The following is a 27,924-nucleotide window of genomic DNA, read 5'->3' as shown; positions in this document are numbered from 1 at the left end:
GGACAGGCGGGCAGATCGGCGGGCGGACGGCCGCAGCGCGGGGCGGTGCTCGTGCTCGGCGCGTCCCCGACTCATGGCGAGCCCAGCCCCGCCCGCGGCCGACGAGCTCCCGGGCCCGGCCGCCAGGCGCCTCTACTCCAGGTAGTTCGAGGACCGGGATGGGAACGGGGACCCGAGCGGCGGGCGCGGGCGGGAGGCTGCCGGCCCAGAACAAAGGCTGCAGCGGTGGCGCGCAACATGGCCGGGGACGCGCCTCCCTAGCTCTGCGCCGGGAGCGGTGGGGACGCGGGGCCCAAAGATCGGCCCCGCGGCCGAGGGGCTGGGGGGCTGGGTTCTGCCGTCAACCTTATCCCTGTGCCAGAGGGGGTTAGGAAGCGGGCACTCCTCCACCGAGCTCCGCGGGCCCCTGTGTAGCCAGGCATGTCAGGGTTCGTTGCCAGGAGTTCTTCTCTCAAGCCCGAGACTGCCATGACCCGATGCTGGGGTGGCGTGGCCACGACCCAGGCTGTCATGATGGGGGCCCTGCCTTCACTAGCTATCCCCAGCCCCAGGCTAGCAGGACCTGGGCTTGGGCCAGGCAGGTGGGTGTGTGCCTCCTTACAAAGGCACTTGCCTTCCAGGCAGGTTCACAGGTCTGTGTTCTGTGCCCACGCCCACTGGGGATGGCAGGATAGCCCTGCCTCTGGTTGCATGTCTCCCCGGTGACTCCTGCCTAATGAGGCTGTTCCCCGTGAGGTGCTGGTTCCAGATGTGGACCGGGTGCTGCCAGTCCATTCTGGCCTCTCGGGCAGAGCTGGGAGGGCCTGAGTGCTGGGCAGGGTCTAGGCAGGGTCTGCAGACTGTCACCGGCCCTAGAGGAAGGCCTGGCTCTCCCTGATTCCCATCTCTTCTAAGCCTTCCCCCAGTATGGGGCCAACCCTGAAGAAAAAATGTCCCAAGTGAGATGGCTTATCAGCTAGCCGGGCCCTGCCCGGTACCCCCAATATCAAAATGAGGGCTGGTGAAGAGAGCTTGCCCTCCCCCTTCTACTCTGCCCCAGCTCAAAGACAGTGTCCCCATTGTGTGGTGTTGAAGATAAAGCCCTAGCCCTATACTCTGCCTCCTGGTTATGGTGCAAGGTAAGAGGTTTGCTGGCAGTTTCTTCCTAGAGTCCCCTGGGAGTAGAGGCTGTGCAGGGTCACATTTACCTCAGGACCAGCCACCTGTGAGAAGGAGGTGTCTGCCAGGCTGTGTGTGTGTGTGTGTGTGTGTGTGTGTGTGTGTGTGTGTGGAGGGAGGGAGGGAGGGAGGGACAATATTCAGAGCGCAGGTCTCCAAGCTGTGTCAGTTGCCCCCAATTCTCCCTGTGGTGACTCACTAGGCAGAATTCAGGCCCCGGGTAGCTCTCACTGGTTAGGGACAGTATTCAGGATACTGGTTGAGGCCCTGAGCTCAACCTGGCACCCATCCAAGCTGAAACCCAAGCTGAGCTCAGAGGGTTGAGCTGAGACCAGATTTAAGCTGAGCAGCCAAGAGCCTTCCCACAGTGCCTTCCAGGAGGCCCCTGGGCTATTTGGTCTCCATCTAGAGGTCGCAGCCAGGCCTGGACTGCCAGTCTTCTGGCTTTGATAGGCTGGGCAGATGTGGAGCGGGAATTAGAAAGGGATCCGAGAAGAAATGTCTCTACATCAGGCTCAGAAACCTGTGGCTACTGGAACTAAGAAGGAGGAAATCCAAGCGTGCCCTGTCCCCACGTGAACCCCAGGGTGCCCAGGGAAGCTTGCATGTCAGCATGGGAGCCAAGAGCTGTGGTGGCTCAGGTACATGGGTGCCTAGGTGAACTGGATCTAAGAACTCCTGTGGCTCTGCTGGGCTGGTACAGGATGTCTTGGTGGGAGACATTCTCTGCACCCTCCACCTTCCCAGGAGCATCCCCGATGTCACAGGCATCTTACTGGGAGGGTTTGGTCCTTATAACATGGGGCTGAGGAGCTGAGAAGAATGACCAGCGTGCCCTGCTCTATCAGCTCCTCATGGAGTCTAGAGAGGGGCTGACTCAGGAAGGCGGGGCACTGAGCAGTAAGTGTAGGGGAGAGTAGGGAAGCTCTCTGTTGAGAACCCCCGGTCCACTGATGAACAAGTAGCCAGTAAGTCCCTGAAAGTCCTCTTCTGGCTTCCCAGCTCCGGGAGGCAAGCAGCTAAGCGCCGAGTGAGCCTGGGAATGGAGGGTTAGCGGGGCGGCACACGCTGGGCGGCCCTAACTAAAAGTGGCCTGGGTATGGCATCCCTGGGTGTGGGCACGGCCTCTGTGGTCCCCCACTCTACAGCCTCTTTCTGTGTCTTTTCCCTCAGCACTGACCCAGACAGGACCTTTCCCCATCCTAGCCCCAGATATCCCTGCGGATCCTTGGATGGGTGCCTTCCCCTCCAGCAGTTTCCTGCTCCCTTCCAGCCTGCCACTTCTTTCTCTCCCCCTGGGCTGTTGTTGAGGGAACGTCAGTTCAGCTCCCTTCTAGGAGATGCTGAACAGAGGGGGGAGCTGGACAGCTGTGAGAAAGGGTCTCTCAAGCCCTTGGCCAGGGACCAGGGCCAGGTGACTGCTCTTTAGTGAAGGAGGCGGGCAAAGATTCAGGTAGCTAGAACTAGAGTGCTAAGGAGCCAGCCGGTTGTGGGTACCAGAGGACACCAGGGGCCTTACGGGGACGGACAGGTGAGATCAGGAGGCCGGAGGGACACGCGCAGAACGTGGCTGGCGCCTCGGGAGTCAGTTGCTGTGTCAGTGACTGGGATGTGCAGACAGTGCCTGGTTTCTGGTTGCTAAGATCTACTGTTCTTGGCATCTTTAAGTGCAACGGCACAGGGCTGTGACCCTTTTAAAGTCGCTCAGTTGATAACTAGCTTGGGTCAGGGTCTCGGTGTGGAGGAGGGTTAGTTGGGGTGGGCAGTGCCATCCTTTTTTGGTGAGGTGAAGGATTATTGTTTACCTGTTCAGCAATAGGTCTGTCTAGCCAGATGGCAAATCCCAGGAAGAAGTTGCTTACTCCCAATATTGGCGTGGTGTGACCAGTGGAGGACGCTAAGCTCCAAACCCCAAATAACTTTGATCTTGAGCCTCGAGGGCAGGGTTTCAGGTAACCCTTGGAGCAGACAGGTCTTTCAGAGGCCTCAGATAACCCAGCATCTGTTTGTTCAGACTGCTGCAGCCCCCGGGGCATATGGACTCCTCGACAGGTGACAGACAGCAGTTCCTTAAGGGCCTGCAGAGGTGATGTGGGGACACAGAGCTTCCAGCTGCTTCTCTGCTCGCTCAGCCACATCAGGCTGGCTGGACCCAAGAGGGCAGGAGAGGGGGAAAAGCGAAGCAGGAATGTCAATGGAAGGAAGGGCGGCCCAAGAGAGCCCCCCTGGGGGTTCCAGGCTGCACCCTGATACTCTTGGCCAAGGTATTCCAGAAGTGGAGCCCCTGTGCATGCAGAGCCCCAGAGCAGAACTGAGTGATCCGGGGCCTAGAGGCCCTCTCTACTCACCCTGGAGTTTCTGTCTCTGCTAAGAGCCCAAAGTGGTCCCAGGGAGAGCATTACCCTGCTGTCCAGTCTCCTGTGACTGCGGCTGTCCCCTCTCATTCTCATCTCTGGGTGCCATGGCCAAGAGGCCTGTAGCTTGGCTGGAGGGCTTCCGGGGTGGTCTAGGGGAAAAGCCTATGAGAGGCCACCTGTACACTGCCCTCAGGCACTGGAATGTGCTCTGCTCTGTGGGCCTCTGTCCATAGGGGGACATTGGAGCTCCCCTCCATTCTTGGGGTCCCTCCCTTTATCCTGGCAGGGCTGAGAAGGTGTCTGCGAAGTTAGAGGAAAATCCCAATTTCCTTGGAAACGACCTCTGCAGACCCTGTGGCCCTGCACCCTGGTTAGGTGTGGGATCTGGAGCTTACCTTGCAGGGTGGGGGGAGGTTGGCAGCAGACAAGAGTCCCACAGGGTGACGAGGACTCCGTGTTCCAGGTTGGTTGAGTTGCCCCTGCCAGCATCCCGTGCAGAACAAACACCAGGGGCTCAAGAAAATAACGAGGCCAAGTATGAACCTTGTCCAGAGTCCTAGCTTTGTCCAGCCGTGGGACAGGCTCTCCTAGCCGGCCTTCTAGGAGGGAGACTCTGGCTTCTGCCAGCCTCTGCCAGCCGCAGGTGGGGAGCAGAGCTAGACGGGGGGTGGGGTGGGGGACATGACGACGACGGGGACGGACTCTCGTGCACTTGTATCTTTCCTTCTTTCACCGCTAATGTTGCCAGCGGCTGCTATGTGCGGACTTGACACTCTTGACATCCCTGGGTCCTGGGTCTGACCCGCATAAAAGTTTGCCAAAGGACTGCCCCCATGCTCTCTGCCCAGCCCCCAAGGAGGACAGAGGGCAGCAGAGGATTACCTTAGGCTCCCCACCCCACCCCCTCCGCCATAAGTGCTCGTCCATCCAGCCTGAGCTGCCCTTGATCCTCTGATCCACGTCATATTGGGGGAAGAGGGCAGCGCTGTTGAAGAGCTTGGGGACCCCTGTTGCCCAGCCTTGGCACTTGAGATTGGCACATCCCCTGGGACCATGGCCAGAGCTCCGTGATGCAGGCTACCACCATGGAGGGCCAGCCTCTGGCCCTGAGCTTGGCCGAGAAGGCTGTGTGCAAGGTGGTCTATGGTGCCCCTCGGCCCCGCCCACTGCTGCTGCCTGTGGGCCTGGAGCTGTGGCTGTATGTGCAGAAGATGCGGAACCTCCAGAGGAAGAGGTGGGGACCAGGCAGGCGCCCGACTTCAGGGCTGGGTGCCTGGGTGGGTCCGGCATGATTTGAGAGTGTCCTGGACCCGGGGAGGGACAGGAACCCGCAGAGAAAAGGGTGTTAGCTGGGCAAGTGACAGGTGTCAGACATGGATGCTTGGCAATACTCAGGGGTGTCTTGTGGGGAGGGGCTGTTTGTGTCATGGCCCAAGTCGATTCCCCATGGTACAAAGTAGCTGCAGTGATGCCCCTTCTAGCGTATTCTCCAGGGCCTCTCCCAAACCTTTGCTTTCTGGATGCCGAGTCTCTGGGATGGGTGGAATGGCAATCCCCCTAGTCAGTATCAGTAGTACCTCCTGTGTAACAGACTCTTGTGCAGTCCTCTAGAAGGGCACAGAGCAACCACGGGGCAGGGACAGCAAGACCTTAATTAAGAAGCCAGAACTTGGCACTGGCCACAGGACAGAAGATGCCTTGTGGCTGGTTACCACAGTAACCAGGCCTCTGTGGCCAACGTGGCATCTGATGACCTTTCCCAGAGGTCGTGGTAAGGTGGATGCCAGGGAGTTCGGCAGGTATGGATGGGAGTCCCTGACATAACAGGGTAGGTGGATAGCCCTTGGGCAAGGCTACCTGGTCTCAAGGTCACATGTCTGTCCCTGACTCCTGAGAGAAGCTGGGGTCCAGCAAGAAGCCCGTTCTCCCTGATACCTAGTGTGTTTGTAATGTCGTGGATACCCCTTTCTGATTATGTCTCTGTTTAAGAACATCAGACTGAGGCCCCTTCAAATGCCATGCCTGGTCCTCAGCCCTGGTGAGAAATGTCTGGACGGTGTGTCTAGAAGGGACAGGTCTCCACAGCCTCCCTATGGCAGACAGACACCGGCACTGAAGCAGAGCCTTAGCCGGCACAGCGTGGGTGTGTGGCGGGCTGACTGGGTGATAGCCAGAGATGCCCTTGTAAGAAAAGCCCAGACTGGAGCACGGTGCCCACCCATCCTGAGAATTCATGTTCCGTTCCCTGGGGAGAGTGGAGGCACCCCAGCTTCTTAGCCCCTGATCTCATGGTATCAGAGGAGAAGGGCACGGCAGCCAGTGGTTGGCTTCTGGAAAAGGAGGGACCTTGCAAGTGGTGCCTGTACTACAGAGAAGAAGTCATCAGTGCTGTGGGCTTTGGGGTACCAGAGGGACTCGACGCCATGGCCTGGTTCCCAGGGTGTTGGTGTGTGGGCACGGGGAGTGTGGGACTTACAGTGCTCTGAGGCCAGGGATGCAGATACATGGGCCAGCTTCTCAGGAGTGCGTTGACTCCACCCTCTATTCACATAGCACTGTTATCTTGGGAAAGTTCAAGATGCCCCGCTTTCTTGATAACACAGGGTACGGTGGATGTGGCCTTGCGGTTGGTGTCAAAGAACCTTTGGTTAAAATGCTTAGCATTTCTGTCCTTGAGTGTCACCCCTTCTCCACATGGCTCTGCATTGTTGACTGATTCTCTCGTGACACAGAGGAGGGGCCAGCATCTTGGGCAACAAAGCACTTGATGTTGGCTTTAAAATTACTAATTAGGCAGGGTGTTGGTGACACATGCCTTTCATCCCAGCACTTGGGAGGCAGAGGCAGGCAAATCTACACAGTGAGTTCCAGGACAGCCAGAGCCGTTACACAGAGAAACCTTCTCTCAACCAAAAAAAAAAAAAAATCAGGCTGGGCAGTGGTGGTGCACACCTTTAATCCCAGCACTTGGGAGGCAGAGACAGGCAGATCTCTGTGAGTTAAAGGCCAGCCTGGTTTACGAAGCAAGTCCCAGGACAGTCAGGACTGTTACACAGAGAAACCCTGTCTTGGAAAAAAACAAAAAAACAAAAGAACAGAAATTAGAGCTGGGCCCAGTGCTACATACCTGTTATTATAGTTTCTGGGAAAGTCAAGGCAAGAGACTTGCTTGGGCCTGGACAGCATAGAGAGACTCTGACTCAAACAGTAGAGAGAAAAGTGAAGCCAGGCGGTGGTGGCCTTTAATCCCAACACGCCAGAAGCAGAGGCAGACGGATCTCTGTGAGTTCCAGGCCAGTCTAGTCTATATAGTGAGTTCCGGGACAGCCAGGGCTGTTATACAGAGAAACCCTGTCTCAAAAAACAAAACAAGAAAAAGAAAAAACCAAAAATCAAAAAAGGTAGGGGCAGAGGTGAGCTGAACGGCTGGGACACTGCTGGGTCCGGTATTTGCTCTGAGACATGAGTCCTCAACAGGCGTGTCTGTGAACACAGCTGTGATGTGGGCCGCGGCTGCCGAGGGCCATTGTCTCTGTGGTGACCCCAGAGGGTCCCAGGGGCGGTGCTCTGATGGCTCTGACACTCCTTCTTTGCCCAGGATGGAGGCCTCCTGTCTGGAGCTGGCCCTGGAAGGTGAGCGTCTGTGCAAGGCAGGGGACTTCAAGGCAGGTGTGGCCTTCTTTGAAGCTGCTGTGCAGGTGGGCACCGAGGACCTGAAGACCCTGAGTGCCATCTACAGCCAGCTGGGCAATGCCTACTTCTATCTGAAGGAGTATGCCCGGGCCCTGCAGTTCCACAAGCATGACCTCCTGCTGGCGCGGTAAGTACTGGTGGATGGAGGCCCAATGGCACTGGCCTGGTGCCCTGCCCGTGGGGGGATGGGAAGATGCAGGGGAAGATGTAGGTGTCTCACACCCAGCATCTTGGAAAGGGGATCTGGGAACACCTTAGAAGTCTATGTTCAAGTCAAGGTGTGTGTGTGTGTGTGTGTGTGTGTGTGTGTGTCTGTGTGTGTCTGTGTGTCTGTGTGTGTCTGTGTGTCTGTGTGTGTCTGTGTGTCTGTGTGTGTGTGTGTGTGTGTGTGTGTCTGTGTGTCTGTGTGTGTGTGTCTGTGTGTGTGTGTCTGTGTGTGTCTGTATGTCTGTGTGTGTGTCTGTGTGTCTGTGTGTGTCTGTCTCCATGTGTTCTGTCTGGCATCCTGCACCTGCCGTTGTGACCCTTTCTCCCTGAGACGATGTCTGTTCCTCCCATAGCTGTTCCTTTTCTGTGGTTTTGACACTGGGCTTACCCCATCCTTGCCTCGCCATCTTCTCTGTTAGGAGTGGCCTTGCCCCCAGGTGCTCCCTGCTGTCCCTGTGAACTCTGACACCTCAGAGGTTTTATGATCTTCCTCCTGCACACACCTTCTCAAATTCCCACCATTCCTGAGTTTCTGCCCTCCCTCATGTCTCCAGTCTTATCCAGCCTCTGACTCTTGGTTCCTACTGTGTCCTGCAGAACCCTTCCCTTGTCCCACATTCAACCCAGCTCCTTATTGAGGCCTCGAAGCCACCTTGACTCCCTAGACGGGGGGGGGCAGAATCCTCCCAGCCCTGCCCATACTGATAACCCTGCTCACCAGGTAGCCTCATCCTGTCCTCAACATTCTGTCCAGATTTGGTGCCAGTGGCCTGAACAAGGGTTCACTGATGGGTGTAAAGCTAGTTCTCCGTTGTCAGTCCTTCTCCAAGGTTTTTTTGGCCCATGCTCAGCTCAGGGCCCAGCTGGACCCCTCCTGGCTCCTCATTCTTTCCTACCTTCTAGGACCATTGGTGACCGCATGGGCGAGGCCAAGGCCAGCGGGAACTTGGGCAACACCCTCAAGGTCTTAGGCCGATTCGATGAGGCCATCGTCTGCTGCCAGCGACACTTGGACATTGCCCAGGAGCAGGGGGACAAGGTGGGTGGTTGGCCCCTTGGATCATCTGCCCTTCCCATCCCTGCTGGGGCTCTTCACCTCAAACATTAGCAGACAGAGCAATGGGCCTGGCCATCTCTGTCTCCCTCAGGGACCCAGCAGGCCAAGGGACTACACAGCCTGCACCTTGGGGTGGGTTTTCCTGGGGCACTGTAGAGCATGCCCCCATACCTCACTGCTGCCCACAGGTTGGGGAGGCAAGAGCGCTGTACAACATTGGAAATGTGTACCACGCCAAGGGCAAGCAGCTGTCCTGGAATGCAGCCCAGGACCCCGGGCACCTGCCGCCTGATGTCCGTGAGACACTTCACAGGGCCTCTGAGTTCTATGAGTGAGTGCGTGGGGTGGGCGGGCATCGCAGGGTGAGGACTGGTGGGACCGGGGCTTGTCTGAATGCCCCTGCAATCCACAGTCACTTCTTGAACCAACATTGCCAGGCAAGGCACTGGGCAGGATCCAGACAAAAAGCATCCCCACATGCATCCAGTCCTAACGTTTTATGGCCACCCTTCCTCTCCCACACACCTGTCGGGGACTGGTAGGTTTTGACCGGATGCCACTCTGAGGCTCAGGTGTCACTGGAGCCAAGGGAACCCATTCTGAGCCACCCTGTACCCTAGGAGAACCACTCAGTACTTTCCATCCTGGGAGGGGGGGGGTGTAAGCCACTTTCCTGGTGCTGGGAAGGACATTGCTCAGACAGACTTGGTCCCCCTAGGAGGAACCTGTCCCTGGTGAAGGAACTGGGCGATCGGGCAGCCCAGGGCAGGGCCTATGGCAACCTGGGTAACACCCACTACTTACTGGGAAACTTCACTGAAGCTACAACCTTCCACAAAGAGGTGAGCTGGGCCTGGGTGCTGGGGCAGGGACGCTACAACAGGAAACCCTAGGGTCATCCCTCATTGTCCTGAACAGCAGGGCAGCTGGAGTGCCCCGCTGATCTCCCAGCTCCTACTGTATTTGGTCCTGGGGTTCCCATCTGATCTCTTGGACACTCAGACACCAAACCAACGTTGCGGGCAGGGAGGCATCCCTGACTGTGTGTCTAGGGTTCTTGGGCTATGTGATCATCTCTGGACTTGGGTCTGTCTGCAGCGCCTGGCCATCGCCAAGGAGTTTGGAGACAAGGCGGCTGAGAGGAGGGCCTACAGCAACTTGGGCAATGCCCACATATTCTTGGGGCGCTTTGATGTGGCTGCTGAACATTACAAGTAAGTCCCGGGTGCTGTGGATAGCAGGCCACATAGAGTGCCCATCCATCCCAGAAGGCAGCCCTGGGGTGGGTGGGTGGGGTGGGGGCTCACTGATAACTTAGCATTCCCAGGAGCCAGCTGGGGACCTTGGCTGCCCTGAAAAAGGCCAGTGCGTGAAGCTCATGCGTGTCCCCAGCCTGTGCTCCCTGGGGAGAGTGGTGGCCACTGGACGGCACTGAGTTTCCAGGGCCCGATCTGGTGTTGGGCCTACATGCCCATCTCATGGTTCTGAGCTGCGGACACTCAGTCTCGAAACCCCTGTGAAGTGTCATCAGCTCGGAGTGGCCAGTGGCCTCCCAGCTCCTTATCCAGAGGGAACCCATGCACCCACATGCGTCCGGTGCTGTGAACGAAATGCGATGGCCGCCCGAAGAGATGCTTCCCTGAGGAGGGAGGAAGGCACCGCCACCCCCTTAGGGACCGACTTTCTCCCTCTGCACAGGAAGACGCTGCAGCTGTCCCGGCAGCTCAGGGACCAGGCAGTGGAAGCCCAGGCCTGCTACAGCCTGGGCAACACCTACACGCTGCTGCAGGACTATGAGCGCGCCGCTGAGTACCACCTGCGGCATCTGGCCATTGCCCAAGAGCTGGCTGACAGGTGCGTGGGAGCAGGCTGGGACTGGCCCGCAGGGACAGCCTGAGTGTGCATCCCTGCCCCCCTGCTGACTGCAGCATGCTCAGAGCAGCCTCCCACCCAGGCCCTCAGCCCATCCCTCCCTGGGGAACCATTTAAGCAAATAGGTAGGTGCAAGGCCTGAAGACGCTCTTGCAGGACCCGGGGTGGAGGAACATTTTTCCACCACTCAAACCTGTATCCTTCTTCCCGTGGCAACATAAATCCCATGGCCTCCAACTCTGGAATAGCCTTCCATGCAGATCTGCTGCAGCTGGCAAGGTCTCATAGCCACAGGCCTGGGGGCAGCTATAGTGGGGGGTATTCTCCAAGAGCTGCCCTATCCCCGGGGCTTTCTGTCTCAGGGAGGGGTAAATAATGGAGGTGTCCTGGAACTAGATAGAGATAGTAGCCATACAGCAATGGGAACAGCCGAATGTCTCGCAAAATGAACAGTTCATGGCTTACTTGGGACCTGGGCGAGGGAACCTGGAGCAAGCTGCAGGGGGATATTACCTTGCTGGCCACTAGGGGGCGATCCAGCCTTTGAGCAACAACCTGAGGGCCCAATGGACACCTCCACTGGCCCCAGGGTAAACTGGTCACAGACTCAAGTTTATCAAGTTAATTCCTTCGAAAAGAAAGGAAAAAAAAGTGCAGCTGGTTGGCGCTTCTCCTTAAAGGGCCCCCCCAGTGGCAGAGGAGTCGCTGTGCTGTGGAACCTTGTGTAGCAGGGTTGGGAAAGGGTCAGGGACTTGGGGCAACATGTGATCCTGGAAAGCAGGTGTAACTGTCTAACCTTCCACAGGGTGGGAGAGGGCCGGGCGTGCTGGAGCCTGGGGAACGCCTATGTGTCCATGGGGAGCCCGGCACAAGCCTTGACCTTTGCCAAGAAACACCTGCAGATCTCTCAGGAGGTGAGCGGGGCCCACTCCCCTAGGCCTCTGCTGGGGCCTCAGCAGGCTGCCGTCTCCTTGGGCTGCCCCTGTTGGCTTTCCTGAACACTGGGCCCCTGAGAGAAGAATTCCCACTCGTGTGTTCGGGGGGTCAGTGGGTCCATGGGGAAGCAAGGATCTGTTTTCCACCCTTGGAGTGTTGGTGTCCCCTGTGTGGATTCCATCCTCCAACCCCTAATATAATTGGGCCAAGCAGGATTACGGGGGCTGCTGAGAGTAACCTCCTGGAGGTGGACCAGGGAGGCGGAGGTTCTATGTCCAGGAACTCCCTGGACACATCCCTGGGAAGCTGGGTCTCCTCTTTGTTCAGCCCCTCCCTACCTAAGGGTGGGCCCCAAGTCCCCACGGTATCGCAAGGAGCTTCATGGGTGCCCAGGTTCAGGTGGGGTGATAGGATGGCCCAGAGCAGAAGAGATCCCTCCATGGACCCCACACCCCCGTGAGTGTAAGCAGAGATCTCCAAATGAGCTTTGTGGTTCCCTGTGTTCCTCAAATTGGGCTTGCACTGAAGAGGGTCCCACTGGGGGAACCCGAGGCTGGCAGGGCCTAAGAGATGACTGGGCCCCTAGGGTCCAGACAGGCATAGCCCAGGGCAAGGACAAGCTGACCATTCAGAGCATGTCTCCCAAGACCCTGAGCACTTCTGGGTTGGACTATAGGCCATCCGGAACATCTAGGCATAGACCCTCCAGTCAGCTTCTGGCAGTGGGGACTGGCTCTCTAAGAAGTCCAAGGCTCTGAAGTCAGCTCAGGCTGCCCAGCAGGCCAAGGCTGGTGTGCTGGAGCCCGGTCACCAACACTGAAGAGAGCGTGGTCCCAGGCCTCCTGCCTATCTTCCCACCTCTGCTTGCTTCAGATCGGAGACCGAAACGGGGAGCTCACGGCCCGCATGAATATTGCTCAGCTGCAGCTGGCACTGGGCCGGCTGACTAGCCCAGCAGCAGCAGAGAAGCCAGATCTGGCTGGCTATGAAGCACAAGGTGAGTTCCGGTTCCGAGGGCTGGGGTCTGCTTCCTCGCGGGCTCTGGCTTCAGCCTAAGGTACATACAGTCAGAGCAGCGTCTGAGCAGGGACGTGGCAAGAGAGAAACTCGGGAAGTGACACAGGGTTAGATCAATAAGGCTGACTCTTGGTTCAGGACACACAGTAGGTCTGCCAGAAAGGGAGGCACTGACAGCTGCTCAGTAAAGGAAGAGGCTGTACGTCATCTGGGCACCCACTCTTCCCACCCCTGTTGGCCCGGGGGAACTCACAGGGGTGGTAGGGAGACAGGTGGACACAGAGCTGTGTTGCACTGTGATATGGGGAGAGACAGAGTGTCCACAGTTCTGGGGCACAAAATGGACCTCACTGGGGCAAATCGGGGATCAGGGGTATTTTAGTTGTTACTGTTCTGTTGCTGTGAAGAAACACCATGGCTGAGGCAAATCTTACGGAAAAAAAGCATGTGACTGGGAGCTTGCTTACACTTTCAGAGGCTTACAAGAGCATGGTGGCAGGCAGGCGCGTGTGGTGCTGGGGTGGCCGCTAAGTGTACACATCTGATCCAAATGTTGCAGGCAGAGAGAAAATATCTGTCTCTGTCTGTCTGTCTGTCTGTCTGTCTGTCTGTCTCTCTCTCTCTCTCTCTCTCTCTCTCTCTCTCAATATCTCTGTGTGTGTGTGTGTGTGTGTGTGTGTGTGTGTGTGTGTGTGTGTGTGTGTGTGTGTTTTGAGACAGGGTTTCTCTGTGAGGCATTGGCTGCCCTGGAGCTTTCCCTATAGACCAGGCTGGCCTCGAACTCACAGAAATCCGCCTGCCTCTGCCTCCCAAGTACTGGGATTAAAGGTGTGCGCCACCACTGCCCAGCTGGCATGGGCTTTTGAAACCTCAAAGCCCACTCAAAGTGACACACCTTCAATAAGGCCACACCTATTAGTCCTTCCTAAATATTTCTACTACCTAGGGACCAAGCATACAAACGTGAGCGTATGCGGGCTATTCCCCTTCAAGCCATCACACGGGGCATCTGAAAGATGTGGGGCCGAAATGATAGTCAGTACCCCGGAACACCAATGGCAGCAGGATGGTGGCCAGTTCTGCACTCTGCCTGAGACAGTGAGGACCCATGGTCACCTAGAGCCCCTCCCTCCCTGACCCTGGTGGCCCCCCAGGGCTGATAGCAAGAAGTCAGGAAATGGCTCCTTCCCAAGCAGCCAGCAGTCAGCGTGTCTATCATTATGCACTATAGGAGGGGCTCTGGAGGCTGGAGGGAGCCGGTCCGTGCCTGCCTGGAGTACTAATCAGGCAAAGCCACGTCGGTGACCTCATTCAGACCGGTGATTGCCCCATGCAGGTCAGACACACATAGTGAGTGAAAGGACGGAATGTTCCCCACAACGCAAATACGTTAATACGCACAAAGGAGGGACAGGGTGTATGCAGGGTGTATGCTGAGGTGCCTTCTGGAGGCTTATAGGGCTTTAGGGTGGGGGGCAAGCCCCGGCAGGGAGCCAGCTGCCCCTGCTTCTTGAGTTTGCTAGGAATGGAGCCCCAGCTATTCATGGGTGCTTCCCCAGGGGCACCCACCGACTCCAGCCTCTCAGGACACCCAGAAGGGATATTTGCTACCACGAGAGCCCCTGGTGCCTCAAACCTGAGATTTTTCAGCATGACCTGGCCTGGAAATAAGGCTGGGAACAGAAGAGAGGAGCAAAGGCTTCTGGGACCCTCAGTCATTCCGTGTGGCAGGGGACGTGGTGGTGAATGGTGTGTGATGGAATTGTACAGTGTGGGCCCATGGCTGGGGCTTTCCAGGGTAGATAGCTCTGTATAGAGCTCTTAGCACAGCCCCCAGCCTATGTACCCTGAGCAGGGCTGGCCGGCTTCTGGAAAGATTCCCGCAGAGGCAGCCAGCTCCTGGTCCAGACTCTTTCTTCCTCCTCCAAGCTGAGTGAAAAGGGGGGCAAGTCACGAGTGAATGGCTAGGGACAAGGCAGCTCTGTCCTCCCCACGTTGGCCTCTCTGCCCTGCCCTGCAAGCCAGACCCTTCCCAGCTGGGGCCCCCGGAAGTCTCCTCCCCACAGGGCTACTTGCGGCTAACGGCCGGGCCCTGGACACTAGAGAAGAGTCTATGCTCCAACGAGGACATCGGGGAGAGGAATCTGGGGCCCTGAAGTCCTGGGATGCAGCTGCTGAAGGCAGGCCGGCACTGTGAGAGTCTGGGTGTCCCTGAGGGAGACCCCCACTCAGGTGAGCAAGGAATAAGCGGGGTGAGGACGCCAACAGAGAGCTAGACTCAGCTGAGACGCTTGAGAAGGGCTGGCCCTGTCTCCTGTAAACTGACCAGGAGCTAGGCACGTACATACCCAGTGGTTCTAGTTCAGGGGGCTGAGTGGGCTCCCCAAAGGGCACAGACCCAGCAGGGTTGGGCATAGGTGACCTCCTGGGCCTGGGGAATTCATTCTGCTAGGGCTGGAGGGAAGACACAGCCCGGGGAGACGTGGCCTTTACTTGTTAGACTCAGTCTGGTGTGGTATTTACATGTGGGTGTGGCCTGTGGGACTGAAGGACAAGGCATTCATTGTGGGCTTGCAGAAGTGGAGTGATTTGAGTGGGCCACGGGGGGGGGGCGGGGTATGCATTTGGGCTTTGGGCAGTGATTGGTGTGTGTTTTGAACATTGTAGGTGTGATGATGGCCATTGGGCTGGAGGCAGGGAAAGTTTTTCTCTCCTGACTTGACGGGTGTAAACAAGGGACTCCTGCGTAGAAAATAGACCCCTTTACCTTTCCTTGGTGGCGCCTTCTCAGCCAGCAAAGCAGCAGCCGCAGACTGTCCTAGTCAGTGGGGGCAGAGCCCTGCCAGCTTTTCCCTTGCTCAGTGCCTCTGGTTGTGTAGCCGTCTGAGACCCTTACGGCATACTTGGCTATTGTGTCCATGCCATCCAGAACGCAGTGGTATGGGCAGCATGCAGGCAGCGTTTCTGTTTGCCCTTCTGGTGAGCATGCAAGGAGGAAGGGAGGCTAGCCGGGATGCCTGCCAGGCTTGAGGGGCCCGGACTGCCCATGCACACAGTGACATAGTAGAAGCCCTCTGCTCTTGATGGTCTGTAGCCCCCTCTGGGCCCAGCACTGTGCACAGGACAGCTCGCTTTGGGAAATGCGCCGGAGGCCCTTCGCTTCTGGGCCAGGGGTATGCTTTATGCTTGGTGGGTGTCTGAGGGGCAGTGCAGGCTGCCGGCTCTAGCCTTGGCTGTCTACCGTATAGTCCTGTGCCTCAGTGCCCGATCTGGGAGGCAGATAGCAGTAGTGACAGCCAGGCAAATGGCCAGAGTGCTGAATCTGCTGTGCAGATGTGTCTGTAGCTGCTGGGGGCCATGGGGGAGGGCCTTATGGACCCACAGACCCGGTAGACAGCAAGCAGGCCTCTAGCCAGGGCTCGCTGTGTTTCTGGCATGGAGAAGGGCTGACGCGGGTCCACCTGGAAGGTAAAACTACCAGGAGCAGCCACCATGGGCTGGGAATATGGGGTGCTTCCCATTGTAGGGAGGGCTGGGACAAGGAACACACCTAGGTTTGGATCGCTTTCCCTCCGACATAGAGGTCGGGGGCCTTCACAAGACAGCGACTGTCCACCTTGGATCGGTAGGCATGCTGGAGAAGTTTCTAGACCTTGTAGTAGGTGGGGTGAACAGGAAGCTGAAGGAGGGGTTAGGATCTGAGGTCTTAGTGGAAGAGGCTCAGCCAAGGAGGCATGGTCATTAGCAGTGACCGGACCTGACCTTTTTGACTCCAGACAGAAGATTCATTTAACTGGGGCCAGCTGCAGGCTGTGGTTCAGAAGGACTGCCTAGTCTCTGCCACAAGCGTGGATCCACCCATGCAGTGTCACAGTAGAGGGCCCTCTCTGCTCTTCAGAGGACTCATCCCGGTAGTCCTGTGAGGACACACGGCCACCCAGATGTCTCCGTGCCGTCTGCTCATTGTGTGTTCCTTAGGCTTTCTCTCCTAACCTGGGCACGTTGCTGCTGCTGCACCTGTAACTGAATGTGCAGGGGCTGCTTGTGGCTGTGAGGAGCTTGTGTTGAGGGCAGGAGAGACAGCAGGCAGGGCCCTCCTGGGTGCTCAGAGCCTCTCCTCTGTGTGTGTGTGTGTGTGTGTGTGTGTGTGTGTGTGTGTGTGTGTGTGTGTGTATTTGTTTGTGACCTCCCTGTTGCCCTCCCCCCCACCTTACATCCCTCTGGGGGGCTTTTCCTGCCAGGATGTTTTATTTCTGAACCACTCGAGAGCTGGACATGAGGCTGTCTCCCTAAAAGTCCCAGCTTGGACAGGGAATGGAGTCGCCCATGCCCTTCTGATGGCCTTCCCTGTCTCACTGGGCATTTGATAACTCTGCTCTCACTGAGGGCCGGCTGGTGGCAGCTAAAGGCCTCGTGCTGGAGGCCTGCTTGCCTTCACTAATGCCCACTTCTCCCCATCACTTTTGTTTTGGAGACTGTGGCTCAGGATGGCCTCACACTCACTGTGTAGTCAATGACGGCCTTGAATTTGCTGCTCTTGTGAGTGCAGTACTGACCACCCATGATGCAACAGTGGATAGGCCAGAGGGTACTGACCAGTTCCCACACCTGTCCACCGCTGGCGTTCACTCAATAACCCCCCGCAGCAGGACTGACCTGAGCCTATTCCAGCCTGGCTGGTCCACAGTGAGCCCCAGGGACCCAGAGGCTCCTCCTTGCCTCATCCCCATTTACATGCAGGTAAGATAGGGAGATCAGAGCTGGGTGTTGGTGGTGCACGCCTTTAATCCCAGCACTCAGGAGGCAGAGACAGGCGGATCTCTGTGAGTTCGAGGCCAGCCTGGTCTACAAAGCTACACAGAGAAACCCTGACTCAAAAAAAAATTAAATAAATAAAAAGACAGGGAGATCCGGTGTGGCTTCTTGGAAGGGATGCTATGGAATACAGGGCTGCCTTCCAGGAAGAAGGAACAGTACTAGCTAAGTCAGTGGCAAGCACAGGGCATGGCTTGGCAGAGAATCTTCCGTATGTTGGGGGTGGGGCGGACGGAGACACCGAAGCTTCCTCTGCTGCATCCTTCTCAGGGTCAGGTCTGCCCTTAAGCCTTGCCTGTGTTGCCTGATGCCCACAGCCTAGTTAGGAGACTCAGTGGATACTCAGACACTGACCTTCCCTGCCCAGGAGGGGATTTATGAAGTCTGGCCCCGGGGGGCAGTGCTGCTGCATCTTTGGTCTCCCAGGTCCCTTGCTTGGCTAGTGACCTCAAAGCTCAGGGTCGGCACTGGGCTGATGCGTGGCCTGTGATCTCTCCCAGGAGCTAGACCCAAGAGGACACAGAGACTGAGTGCTGAGACCTGGGACCTGCTGCGGCTCCCCCTGGACCGGGTGAGCTGGGATTTGGGCTGGAGGCGGAGGGACGGAGGAACAGATGGCATTGGAGACATGGTCAGCATGTGGGCTCTGGGTTAATGAGCCCGGTGCTCAGTGTTTGCTGAGCTGTCGGCACCCTCTTTGGGTCCTGTGCCCTGGGAGATAAATGTCCCTTCCCCAGCAGCCTGAGGCCCTACACGAGCCCATTTGTCATATCATTGCCCCTTGAGGTGTCCCAGATCTACCCACTGGCATGAGCTTTCCCTGGGTGGCATGTCCTGGGTCCTGTCTGCTCCTTGCCACTCGACTGACTCTGAGGGGTGAACAGCTATTATTGGAGACACTGATGGGTTTTGGCGAACCCCAAATCTGGGGATATTGGTTTGGGTACTATATGGCCCACTGTAGCCTGGTCTCTCTGATCTTCTAGTAGTAAATAGCCTTTGGGGCATAACATGGGTTCAAGGTCAGGGACACCAGGGATCACCTCTGTTGCCTAGCATTAGAAGGCTGTCTGTTCTGTGCCCTCCCTACTTCCTGTTCCATCCCTCAGAGACTGAGTACCTACTGTGTGCATCCATAAAGGTGGGCAGCTGGGTCAACTACTGAGAGGAGACTTTGGTTTCAAATTGCCCTAGCTCATGTCCAACCTGCCTTCCCCTCTCCAGGAGCAGAATGGAGACACCCACCACACAGGGGACTGGAGGGGGCCAGGCAGGGACTCACTCCCCCTCCCCATGAGGAGCAGGAAGTACCAGGAAGGGGCAGATGCCACAGAGAGGAGACCGCGGGAGGGCAGCCACTCTCCGCTGGACAGCGCTGATGTGAGGGTACAGGTGCCTCGTACGGTAGGTGCCTCCTGAGTCGAGGGACAATTGTGAACCCTGAGTCCTCCCTTCCCTCTCTCTGCCCATCCAGCCTGGTAGCCTGGGGTGGGGGCGTCAAGGCTGAGCTGGTTACTCAGGGAGGCAGCGCTGTAAGCTACTGGGCCTCCATCTGGCACTCAGTGGGGTACAGAGCTCATAACTGCACATTGGGGAGCCCCCGTGAGCAGTCTAGGTCAGCCTTCCTGCAGACAGGCTCTGTCTCTGGGCCTCAGTTTCCACCTTTGTCACCAGTCTTCAGATGAGCTCCCCCTGTGTCACAGGCCCCTTCTTTGCCTCTCTGGGCCCCTCAAGACCTGGCTGTACAAGCTAAAGGAGCTGGGCTACACAGCCTACTCCAAGAATGCATTCTGTACCACAGCAGTGACCTTAGAATCTCCGGAGTCCCTGGGCACAGGCCCAGACTCGGGAATCCCAGGCAGGGGCTCCAGTTTAGGAGATCTGCCTCGAGCCCAAGAAGTGGTACAGCCTGCAACCCCTCAGTGTGTCTCAAGAGTCGAAGAGGCCTCCTGGGGAGTCTCCTAAGTTGCAGAATGGTGGCCCTGAGCTGAGTGCTGTGAGAGGTGACTGGAGATGATGGGATGGCCCCAAGCTTGCCCATGGGACAGGTCCCAAGGGAGACTTTAGCACTGGGGACAGTTCAGTGTGGGCATGTGCCCCGTCCCTGGTCTTGGGGAGTGGCGTGATGTGGGGGCCCAGTTGTGCATAACTGTAGAGCCAGGTGTGGAAGGGACAGCAGGGAGGCGCCTGCCACCTGCTCTCTGGGCTTAGCATCCTGATCAAAGCTAGACTGGAGGCCTGGTAGGGGCTGGTGTGGCCCGGCAGGGACCCACAGCACAGCCTGGATGCTCAGATTTCCTGGGAGCACTCAACGTACCTGACAGCACACAGAAATGGTAGCATGGGTAGCCCAATGGCCAGGTACAAGATTGGTGACCAGTGGGTGGGGTAGGTACCCGCTGTGCCTGGGCAGTATCTGCAGGCACTGGGAGCTGGCAAAGGTCCAGAGGCAGAGTCTGTGTCTAGACTTAGGAGTCTCAATGCGGGACACTCAGGTCCTGAGGTTCTTAGGAAGTGGCATGCAACACCCTCCTCCCGCCACAGGTTCAGGCGGCCTGTGCTGCATAGCGGCCTGGAGCCCACCCTTCCTGCCAGGGCGGCTGCCTTCAGCCCCTCTCCAGCCTACTCTGTTCCCATCACAGGGAGGCTTTGGGAAAGGGAACACATAGCCTCTTATCCGTGGGCTTAGAGGAAGGTTGTGGTAGAACCACCGGGCCACCCTGCCAATGTCAAGAGCTGCCCAGGCCAGAGTGGGAGTCCACCTAGGGTGGCCTCAGGAGCAAAGCTTAAGGAAGAGACTGCTTCTCCCAGGGGCCCAGATTTAGCTTTGGAAGGAAGCCCAGGGGCCCAGGGGTTGGGTGGGAAAGGGCTTTCAAATAAGCTGTCCACCCCCACAGCCTTTAGCATGCCCACCCACAGGCCTCGAGGGGTGTGCTCTGCTGAGCTGGGGGGAGCCAGCTCATTGGAGACGGGGAGAGGAAGGGGGAGAGAGAGAGAGAGAGAGAGAGAGAGAGAGAGAGAGAGAGAGAGAGAGAGAGAGAGAGAGAGAGAGAGTGCTCACTTGTGAGTTGCAGCAGTAAGGGTGGATACTGGGAGAACCCAGCCTCCTTCTTTTTCGTGTGTGTGTGTGTGTGTGTGTGTGTGTGTGTGTGTGTGTGTGTGTGTGTGTGTGTGTGTTTTCAAGCACTCGTGAGCTGCAGCAGTGAGGGCGGGAACTGGGAGAGCCCAGCCTTCTCTCTGGCTCCTATTTAAGCATCTGGCGAACACTGTGGGTCCCAGCAGCGGCAGTGAGGAGACGCTTGGCACTTCGAGCAGGTAGTAGCGGCTGTGCCTGGCACCTTGGCATCCTGCCTGGGTTGCACGTGGCCTGGCGCCCATACAGCTCCTGATTGCTGCTGCTGGAGGGAGCCTGTGATCCTGTGTGAGTGTGGGTCCCTGGACATACAGGGACTTTGGTCAGCCAGGGTAGGGGTGGGCTAGGCCAGGTCTGTACACTTCTCTGGGACCTGGGCTTAAACTAAAGCAGTAGAGATTTCAGTCAGACCCCAAGAGGAACTCGGACCTTTGGGAAAGAGTCAGAGACTTAGGCTTTGGGCAGGGGACAGGGGAGCCTTTCACAGTCCTCACAGGACCCTCTCAGATATGGGATCGTGCTCCCGAGGGGTATGGGATGGGGGCAGGGCAGTAAGCATGGGGAGCCCAAGTCTCTGGCCTGGATAATATGGTTCTTGACAGCTCAGGAGTGAGGGCAAGAGGAGTCTCAGATCCAAGCAGGGAAGACTGGAGCTGTGTGTGTGTGTGTGTGTGCGCGCGTGTGTGTGCGTGTGTGTGTGTGTGTAAGACTGGAGCTGTGTGTGTGTGTAAGACTGGAGTTGTGTGTGTGTGTGTGTAAGACTGGAGCTCTGTGTGTGTGTGTGTGTGTGTAAGACTGGAGCTCTGTGTGTGTGCGTGTGTGTGTAAGACTGGAGCTGTGTGTGTGTGTGTGTGTATGTGTAAGACTGGAGCTCTGTGTGTGTGGGGGGTTGCTAAGCAGACCCTTTCTACAGTTCAGCTCGACCCTGCAGGCATCAAGTCCTTCAGACACACCTGTGCAGCCCCTGCTGGCCTTGAGGGGTGCGGGGCTCAGCCCAGGTGCTCCTTGTCATCCGGCTGGGACTGTGTATGTTAGCTTTCCTTTGCTTTGGCTCTGGTTTTTCTCCTGGCTCTGACAGTGTCAGGCTGCAGGGCTTATTTAGGCCGCAGACGGACAAAGCCTGAAGGAGAGCAAGGTCAACCTGAGGACCCAGCTCCAGTAGGGTCTGTCTTCTTTGCCGTGTGACTTCCCTGTCCACAGCTCCCGTGACTGGGTCCACACCGCCTGTGGAGTCCCGAGGCCAGTCCTAAGCTGGGGCTGTCTACCGGGTCTGCTTGTATCCAGATCCCAGTTCTGTTCTTACTCTGTGTGACCTTGGGGAGGCCATACAACCTCTCTGTGCCTGTGCCTGTGTGTGCAGGGCCATCTGAGGCATGGGAAGTGCCTTATGGTAGCAATCTCCCTGCATTCAGAAGCCGTAGCTCTGCGGGATCAGGCCTTCTCAGTCTTTGCTTCCTTGCTCTCTGTGTGGACTTGGGTGAGCAAGGGGCAGGTTCCAGCTTCTTGGAGCAGGGGGGTCTGGCTCCCCATCTCATCCATCGTCAATCTAGGACCCCAGGCCAGTCTTCTGAGACCCAGGCTGCAGAGCAGGCCAAAGTCGTACCCCTTCCCTCCAAGGGATGGTGTAGCCTGTTCCAGTCACCTGATACTCAGGGTTCACAGACCCAAACCTTCCCTTTGGAAGTAGCCTTCCACACCCCCATGACTTGTCTGGGCTCAGGACAGTCATCTCTGACCTAGGCCTTAGACTAGGCCCACACTCAGCTACCCAGACATTGAAGGACAGATCCTGCCATCCAGTCAGCCCAGAACAGACTCCATAAAGTTCTTCCTCTTCGGGAAGGAACTCCTCTGAGAAGTAGGCAGCTTTATTCCCACTCTCAACCCCTGTGGAGGTCCAGCCCTTCGCCCTCACTCACACGGACCCTCTCCCCTCAGCCAGCTCACGGAGGACCTTGGGCTGTTAGTTAGTGTCTTCCCTTGTACACTGGCCCTCACACAGCTGCCGTCTTCCGAGCTTGACACTGGTTTACAGCCTTTTCGTTGTGTGGCCTAAGCCCGGAAAGGCAAGGAGACTCTCACCTCCCACCTGGGTCTCTATGCCCTTGGTGAGAAAACCTAGGATCCTTCCATCATTGCAGCCAGCTTGGCTACTAAGGTCACTTATCTTGTGACAGTCCTGGCTCTGTGCTTGCAGAGGCCTACTCACTAGACATTTGGGGGGTGACAGGATTGGGGGTCAGGCACAGATGAAACGCCGCGTGATGGACAGGGCCCTCTGGGATGGAATGCCGGAGGATTCCTGAAGATGGTGGTTCCTGACCTGGGTCAGCTTGGGGAAAGTCCATGGCTCGGGCTGAGGTAGCAACAAGATCAGGACGTAACTGAGGCTGGCTGAGGGGTGGCAGCCACAGAAGTGGGCACGGGAGACAGGCAGATTTGGGGGCATTATGTCAATGGGGGTGGCGCCCTGGGAGGGTCCTTGAGACCCCAGTCTTGGGAATGTGTGTGGTTAGGCTGGACAACCTTTCCATTGGTCGAGGAGGCTGGGACAATGAGGGCTGAATTGGGGCCTCCCTCCCCATCCAGGGTATTCCCAGGGCCCCGTCTTCTGACGAGGAGTGCTTCTTCGACCTGCTGAGTAAGTTCCAGAGCAGTCGTATGGACGATCAGCGCTGCCCCCTGGAGGAAGGCCAGGCAGGAGCTGCCGAGGCCACAGCTGCCCCCACCCTGGAGGAGAGAGCCGGTGAGTACCGAACCCCGGTGAGCCCACCAGCCAGATCCAGCACTAGTCCTGTGAGCCCCCAGGGATCAAGTCCAGAGGGCAGGAGGGCCAGTTACAAAGTGCCCCCATCACCCAGCGCTCCCTCCACACTTGTCCCCAAAGCTGCATCCTGGGAAGTATGTAATTACCCCGCCCTGAAGAACACGCAGTGTCTATGCATCCCAGCCTTTGAGTGTGTGTGGGAGGCCAAAGCTTTCTCCTGTCAGTTTCTGAAGTCCTGGGAGGCAGGGGTGGGAGGCAGGGCAGGGGCAAGATGGTTAGGAGCAGCCCCAGGCATAGAAGACTTACTGGGGCCATCTTCCCTTGGAGAGAGCTGGGCCAGTCCAAGATGCCAACCAGCATTCCCAGCGGCCCCTCCTCCAGGCCTCACCTTCTGCCCGTCCCTTGCAGCTCAGCCCTCCTCCGTGACAGCTTCACCACAGACTGAGGAGTTCTTTGACCTCATAGCCAGCTCCCAGAGCCGCCGGCTGGACGACCAGAGGGCTAGCGTGGGCAGCCTGCCTGGGCTCCGTATCACTCTCAACAATGTGGGGCACCTCCGAGGCGATGGGGACCCCCAGGAGCCAGGGGATGAGTTTTTCAACATGCTCATCAAGTACCAGGTGGGCCTGCACTCCGGGGGCGGTGGGTGGGGCCTCTTCTAGGCCAGCCTTCTGGTGGCCCCTCTGCCTGTTGCAGTATAGACTCACCCGGTGGGCACACAGCAAGCTCTGGTCTCCCTGGCCCTGTCTGAGGGGGACATAGCAACAAGCTGACTGATGAGGGTGGCACGGGCAGAGTCAGGGACCATGAACAGATAGATGCTCAAGCCTGAAGCCCTCCTCTACCAAGGGGACAAGCACGGTCCGAGGCAGCAACCTCAGCACACTTAGGTGCCCGAGGTCAGCCTGGGTTGCCAGGTCCGCAAATCCAGGGATGCCCACTCCAGCTTCTCTGGGCAGAGGGAGCCGAGGGAATCGGGAGGGAGGGAGAGTTGGGGTGTTAGCCGCGGTTGGCTGGAGCAATGGGGGGCAGGAATGGTTTCTGAAAAAGACCACACATGGTGGGCCCGACAGGTAAGATGGAGCGCCTGGGCTGGTGAAGACAGAACCCGGGTAGGGTTACCCACGGTTGGGCCTCACTGTATGGGATGGGGTGAGGCTGGCGTGCTGCTGACCCGAGCCACCTACCCAAAGCCTGGCAGCAGAGGGTGGGTGGTGGGGCTCACTCTGCAGGCCAGCTGCCCTGCGCCTGGAGCAGCGTGTGCGTGGTGGGGGTTGGTCAGATACAGGAATGATGGGGGCCAGTACTCTACCTCTGCATCAGGCTAAGTTTCCAGATCAATGTTCATTCTCACAGAGGAGACAGAGCCCCAGCAGCATCCAGACAGCCTCCTCTAAGTCAGCTCCTCCTGAGAAGCCCTGCCCACTCCAATACTTGAGCCATCAGCTGCACCGGCTCCGGTCCCTTCTGCTGCAGGCCCTGAAGAAAAACCAACACCTCTCAGACCCCCCCAGCCCCCACATCAGGACAGGCTGAGCCCGTGGCGTTAGCTGATTGACCCAAAGGAGACCCTTGGCGGGTTTGGGGTTGGGTGGTGGTGGTGGTTTCTAAGCAACAGGCTCTGAGCTATATAGCTCCCAGGTCCTCCAAGGGCAGCCCAGAGTTGTGCTAGGCTCCAGGGTAGATTCAGGGGTACAGTCCCTGGATCAACAGGTCCCGGGAGTTGGCCTTAGGGCTGCCCAGAATATATCATCCAGCCCTTTTTGTTGGGTTGGCCAGCCACAGCTCTGGGGAGATGTCATCAGAAGACAATGCCAGAGCAAGGCTGCTATCCCAGAACCAGGGAGGCAAGAGGTGCCTGGAACAGATCCCCCTTGGAGGACACCACTCCTCCCAAACCAGTGTTTGCTGCCCTGTTTTTCAAAAAGCCCGTTGCCCACCCAGTGCCAGGATAGGTCCTCCAAAGGCCCGAGAAATGCAAGGCCATCAACCTACACTATGTGTCTGCCCAGTCCTCCAGGATTGATGACCAGCGCTGCCCACCCCCCGATGTGCTGCCCCGAGGCCCCACCATGCCTGATGAGGATTTCTTCAGCCTTATCCAGAGAGTGCAGGCTAAGCGGATGGATGAACAGCGTGTGGACCTTGCTGGGAGCCCAGAGCAGGAGGCCAGTGTGGGGCTGCACGAGCCCCGGCTGCAGTGCCCACCGGGTGCCAGCTAAGGCCTCACCCCTCCAGCCAGGCATGCCCTGCCCTGGACTCTGGGGATTCAGTTGTCCACAGTGGCCATGGCCCCTTGATAAGCCAAATCTTCCCAAGGCCATGATGGAGAGTCAGTTCAGCCCCTAAACTCTTCCCACCGAGCCAGATGGTGGACACCCAACCCTCAAGGAACCCCCATCCCAGGGTGGAGGGCTCAGGCTGGAGCTGCTATATGGGAAGGGCATGCTTCTGTCCCCATATGGCTCATAGCTTCCTGCAGGCCCTGCCCTGCCCTGCTCCAGGCCGGGCCTTCAGCATGTTGGCCCCAAGCCCCGGTGCTGTCCAGACCCTTCTCCCTCAAGCCCTGCCCTGCCAAATGTGAAATTCTGCCAACTCCCCCAAGCTCCCCGGGGGAGCCTCAATGACTCTTCTGGGGGCTACAGTGGCATGGCATGTTGTGTCCCCCAGCTGGTCCCAGGATGGCTATGCAAGAGGTACACTCTGTGTCTGCCTCACCTTCCCAGGGCAGGCCCTATCCTGGCCTGTCGGTGCCCAACTCTGCTGTGGGAGATTGGCAGCTGTGAAGTCCAGACACCCTGACCAAGTTGTCCCCAGCCTGGCACTTGGCCTTTGAAGCAGGGGGACAAGGCAAGCCTCCAAGCCAAAAACACAGGCCAGGGTGTTGTCCTCGGAGGGCTCGCCCTGCTGGCTGGCAGCAGGTACTCATGAGGGATCTAGATCCCCCAGCCCCCAGGGAGCATCCATCCATTTTACTAGGAAATGGTATCTTGGCCTCATCAAGGGGTCCAGCCGCAATATCTGAGTTGGACACAGGGCGTTGTAGCTGGGGTGGAGATTCAGGCTGGACTGCTGGGGCATCCATGGGACAGACCTTTGGGGACTATGGTCCCAGCTCTTGCCTGCAGGTAGCCCTACTGGAGGGCTCTGTACCACCTTCCAACCCAGGGTCTCTTACCCTGCAGCGTAGGAGGGGCCAGGGTAAGGGAAACTGAAGGATTAGCCCTGGGGACCCAACTTCTGAGAGGCAACAGCACACAGGGCAGGAGCATATCCCAGAGCACAGGGTCTCAGGCGGGACGTAGTGGCCGCCTGCATACTTGAATGTACATGCGTATTTATTGCTCACTCGTGTTTGCCATGTTATGGGTTCTTTCCGACCTGAGAGGTACGTTTTTGTTTTACCCAAAAATAAAAGTCTGCCAAGTGAGAGTGGCTTCTGTTGGAATTTGTGTCAGTCAGCCTTCCCAGGACATGGGCTTGGTTTGCCCAGCGCAGTGCCTTCCAGCATACAAGCCGTTTGTGATCATGAGGAATACTGGAGCCAGGAACTCAATCTCTGCTTTCTCTGCTGGTCTCCATTGCCCCGGCTTTCTAGAGACAGGGCGCAGGAGCCAGGAATGCCACTGCATTGAACACTGAGGACTGGGCCCTTCTGAGCAGTCTTACCCTGACTGGATTAGCTCCAGCCACGGGGCTCCCTTTATCTTAGCAGCTCATATTACTGGGACTGGGTTATGCCAGTCCAAGCAACACAGGAACCTGGGGAGCCTGGCTTGTCCTCGGGGTTCATGTGGTGAGCGGCATCCCATGGAACTCAGGTCCTGATTGGGCCCTTTGGGGAGAGGCCTGACGATAGGCCAGGGGAGGTAGAACACAGGCTAAGATCAATAAAATATCCTAGGGAAGTCACTGGGAGCCTGGAGTGCTGTGGTGGCTCTAGAGGCAGCCGAACTCTCCCAGGCAGGCTGGGATTGCTTCGGTGCTGGGAGGCCAACTTTGGAAGGAGCCATGGGAAGGGAGTATGTTGAGAGGGCCACGTTGCAGGGGAGTCACACCGGAAGCACCGGGCTGGCCGACATGCTAGGATGTTGGGAGGAAGCAGCAGACAGCTTAACTAGCTAGTCAGAACAACTCCAAGCGGCCATGTAATTGGGAGCAGTGGGCCAGGGTGAGTCTGCAGAACAGGGTAGCGGTATGGATGTGCAATAAAGGGTCTGTGTGAAAGGTGAGGGTTAAAAGTGAAACCTCGATGTCCAGGAGAACCTCCCAGAAGGAGGGCTGTGGAGCCCTCCCCAGATGGGGAGCAGCAGCACGCAGAAGGCACACACAGAGATAAGTCCACACCATGGGCTTTGATTTCCCACCCAGATCCAGCTCTGCAGTAGCCATCAGGGACAGCCAGGTCTGGGCTTCCTCAAACTCTGGTCCAGACACCCGAAGGCACCAGGGCAGCCCAGCCAGGCTCCGATGGCCTCCTGCACGCGAAGGCCCACGAGCAGCACAGTCAGTCCCCTCTGACCTCTGTGTCCTCCACAGGGAGCAGGCTGGAGTTGGGGGCCGGCTCTGCCTCTAGGACTGTGACAGCACAAATGGCACGGGAGGCTCTGGGCGGGGATAATAGCAGGGTGTTTGCAGAGGGAAGGACAGGGGGGTAATTGAGAAGAGGCACCGACTGCGCGTGCACCCGGCCTCCCACGGCCTGCAGTGAACTGCTAATCACTAGCTGGGTCCCGGGAGACAGGGCGGCATTGTGTCACTGTCACACTGTCTTCTCCACCCTCCTGTCCCAGGTCTTTCCCTGCCAGATGGGCTGGTGACGGATGCTGAAGGTCACGGGGCCCAGAAACTTCTGCGGAAAGCCAGTCATGGTCTTGCATCTGTTTGCTTTCCGAAACACAGGAACATCCTG

General features: G+C 57.7%; 1 protein-coding gene across 5 annotated transcripts; it reads left to right on the top strand.

Annotated features, from left to right (window-relative positions):
* Gpsm1 (G protein signaling modulator 1) lies at nt 1-26,442 on the top strand. 5 transcript variants are annotated; one of them, XM_005083657.4, is made up of 14 exons: nt 1-141; nt 7,114-7,335; nt 8,319-8,454; nt 8,661-8,803; nt 9,191-9,314; nt 9,571-9,686; nt 10,171-10,326; nt 11,150-11,258; nt 12,154-12,277; nt 17,613-17,683; nt 18,337-18,516; nt 22,835-22,991; nt 23,421-23,632; nt 25,025-26,442. In XM_005083657.4, exons 1-14 carry the CDS (start codon nt 74-76, stop codon nt 25,232-25,234), a joined length of 2,028 nt encoding a protein of 675 aa, XP_005083714.1. In that variant the 5' UTR covers nt 1-73; the 3' UTR covers nt 25,235-26,442. The 5 variants fall into 5 exon arrangements, with proteins under 5 accessions (XP_005083714.1, XP_040601138.1, XP_012978782.1 ...); XM_040745204.1 differs by lacking the exons at nt 1-141; nt 7,114-7,335 and having other exon boundaries at nt 8,396-8,454; nt 8,661-8,807; XM_013123328.3 differs by lacking the exons at nt 1-141; nt 7,114-7,335; nt 8,319-8,454; ... (4 more) ...; nt 11,150-11,258; nt 12,154-12,277 and adding an exon at nt 14,314-14,529.
* Nucleotides 26,443-27,924: the final 1,482 nt, after the last annotated feature.

This window comes from Mesocricetus auratus, unplaced genomic scaffold (assembly GCF_017639785.1).
Source record: "Mesocricetus auratus isolate SY011 unplaced genomic scaffold, BCM_Maur_2.0 Super-Scaffold_100004, whole genome shotgun sequence".
Taxonomy (NCBI): Eukaryota; Metazoa; Chordata; class Mammalia; order Rodentia; family Cricetidae; genus Mesocricetus; species Mesocricetus auratus.
The sequence above is the reverse complement of the archived record's forward strand: the minus strand, read 5'-3'. Positions and strand labels throughout refer to the sequence as shown.